At 60.2% G+C, this 269-nt stretch overlaps 1 protein-coding gene across 1 annotated transcript in view; it reads right to left on the reverse strand.

Moving 5' to 3' along the window:
- Window positions 1-4: 4 nt before the first annotated feature.
- MAPKAPK2 (mitogen-activated protein kinase-activated protein kinase 2) overlaps window positions 5-269 on the reverse strand; it is a gene marked incomplete at its 3' end in the record, with an annotated part of 3,509 nt that continues 3,244 nt past the window's right edge. The window contains exon 7 of the mRNA XM_009870131.1: window positions 5-72. Coding sequence (XP_009868433.1) covers window positions 5-72 — 68 coding nt within the window. The remainder of the gene's footprint in view (window positions 73-269) is intronic.

A 269-nucleotide genomic window follows, 5' to 3' on the forward strand; every position in this document is an offset into this window, starting at 1 on the left:
GGTTCATGAACTCCGTTATTGTCATGCGCTGGGTCGGGTCCGTCTTCAGCAGGTTGCGGATCAGCTGCTTCACTGGAAGGGTTTGTGCAGGGGTGGGCGTTAGCAGGTGCCCGGGGGCTCTCCCCACGCTCTGACCCCAGCCAGCATCCCCAAAATGCCTGCACCTCCCGTCCCACAGACGTCACCCTGGGCAAATCCTTCGGTAAAAGCCTCTCAAGCCAAGAGGCGAAGCTGCTGCATCACTGAGAGGTGAGACCCAACATTCCCCG

The sequence above is a fragment of the Apaloderma vittatum genome, unplaced genomic scaffold, assembly GCF_000703405.1.
Source record: "Apaloderma vittatum isolate BGI_N311 unplaced genomic scaffold, ASM70340v1 scaffold26115, whole genome shotgun sequence".
NCBI classification, from domain to species: Eukaryota; Metazoa; Chordata; class Aves; order Trogoniformes; family Trogonidae; genus Apaloderma; species Apaloderma vittatum.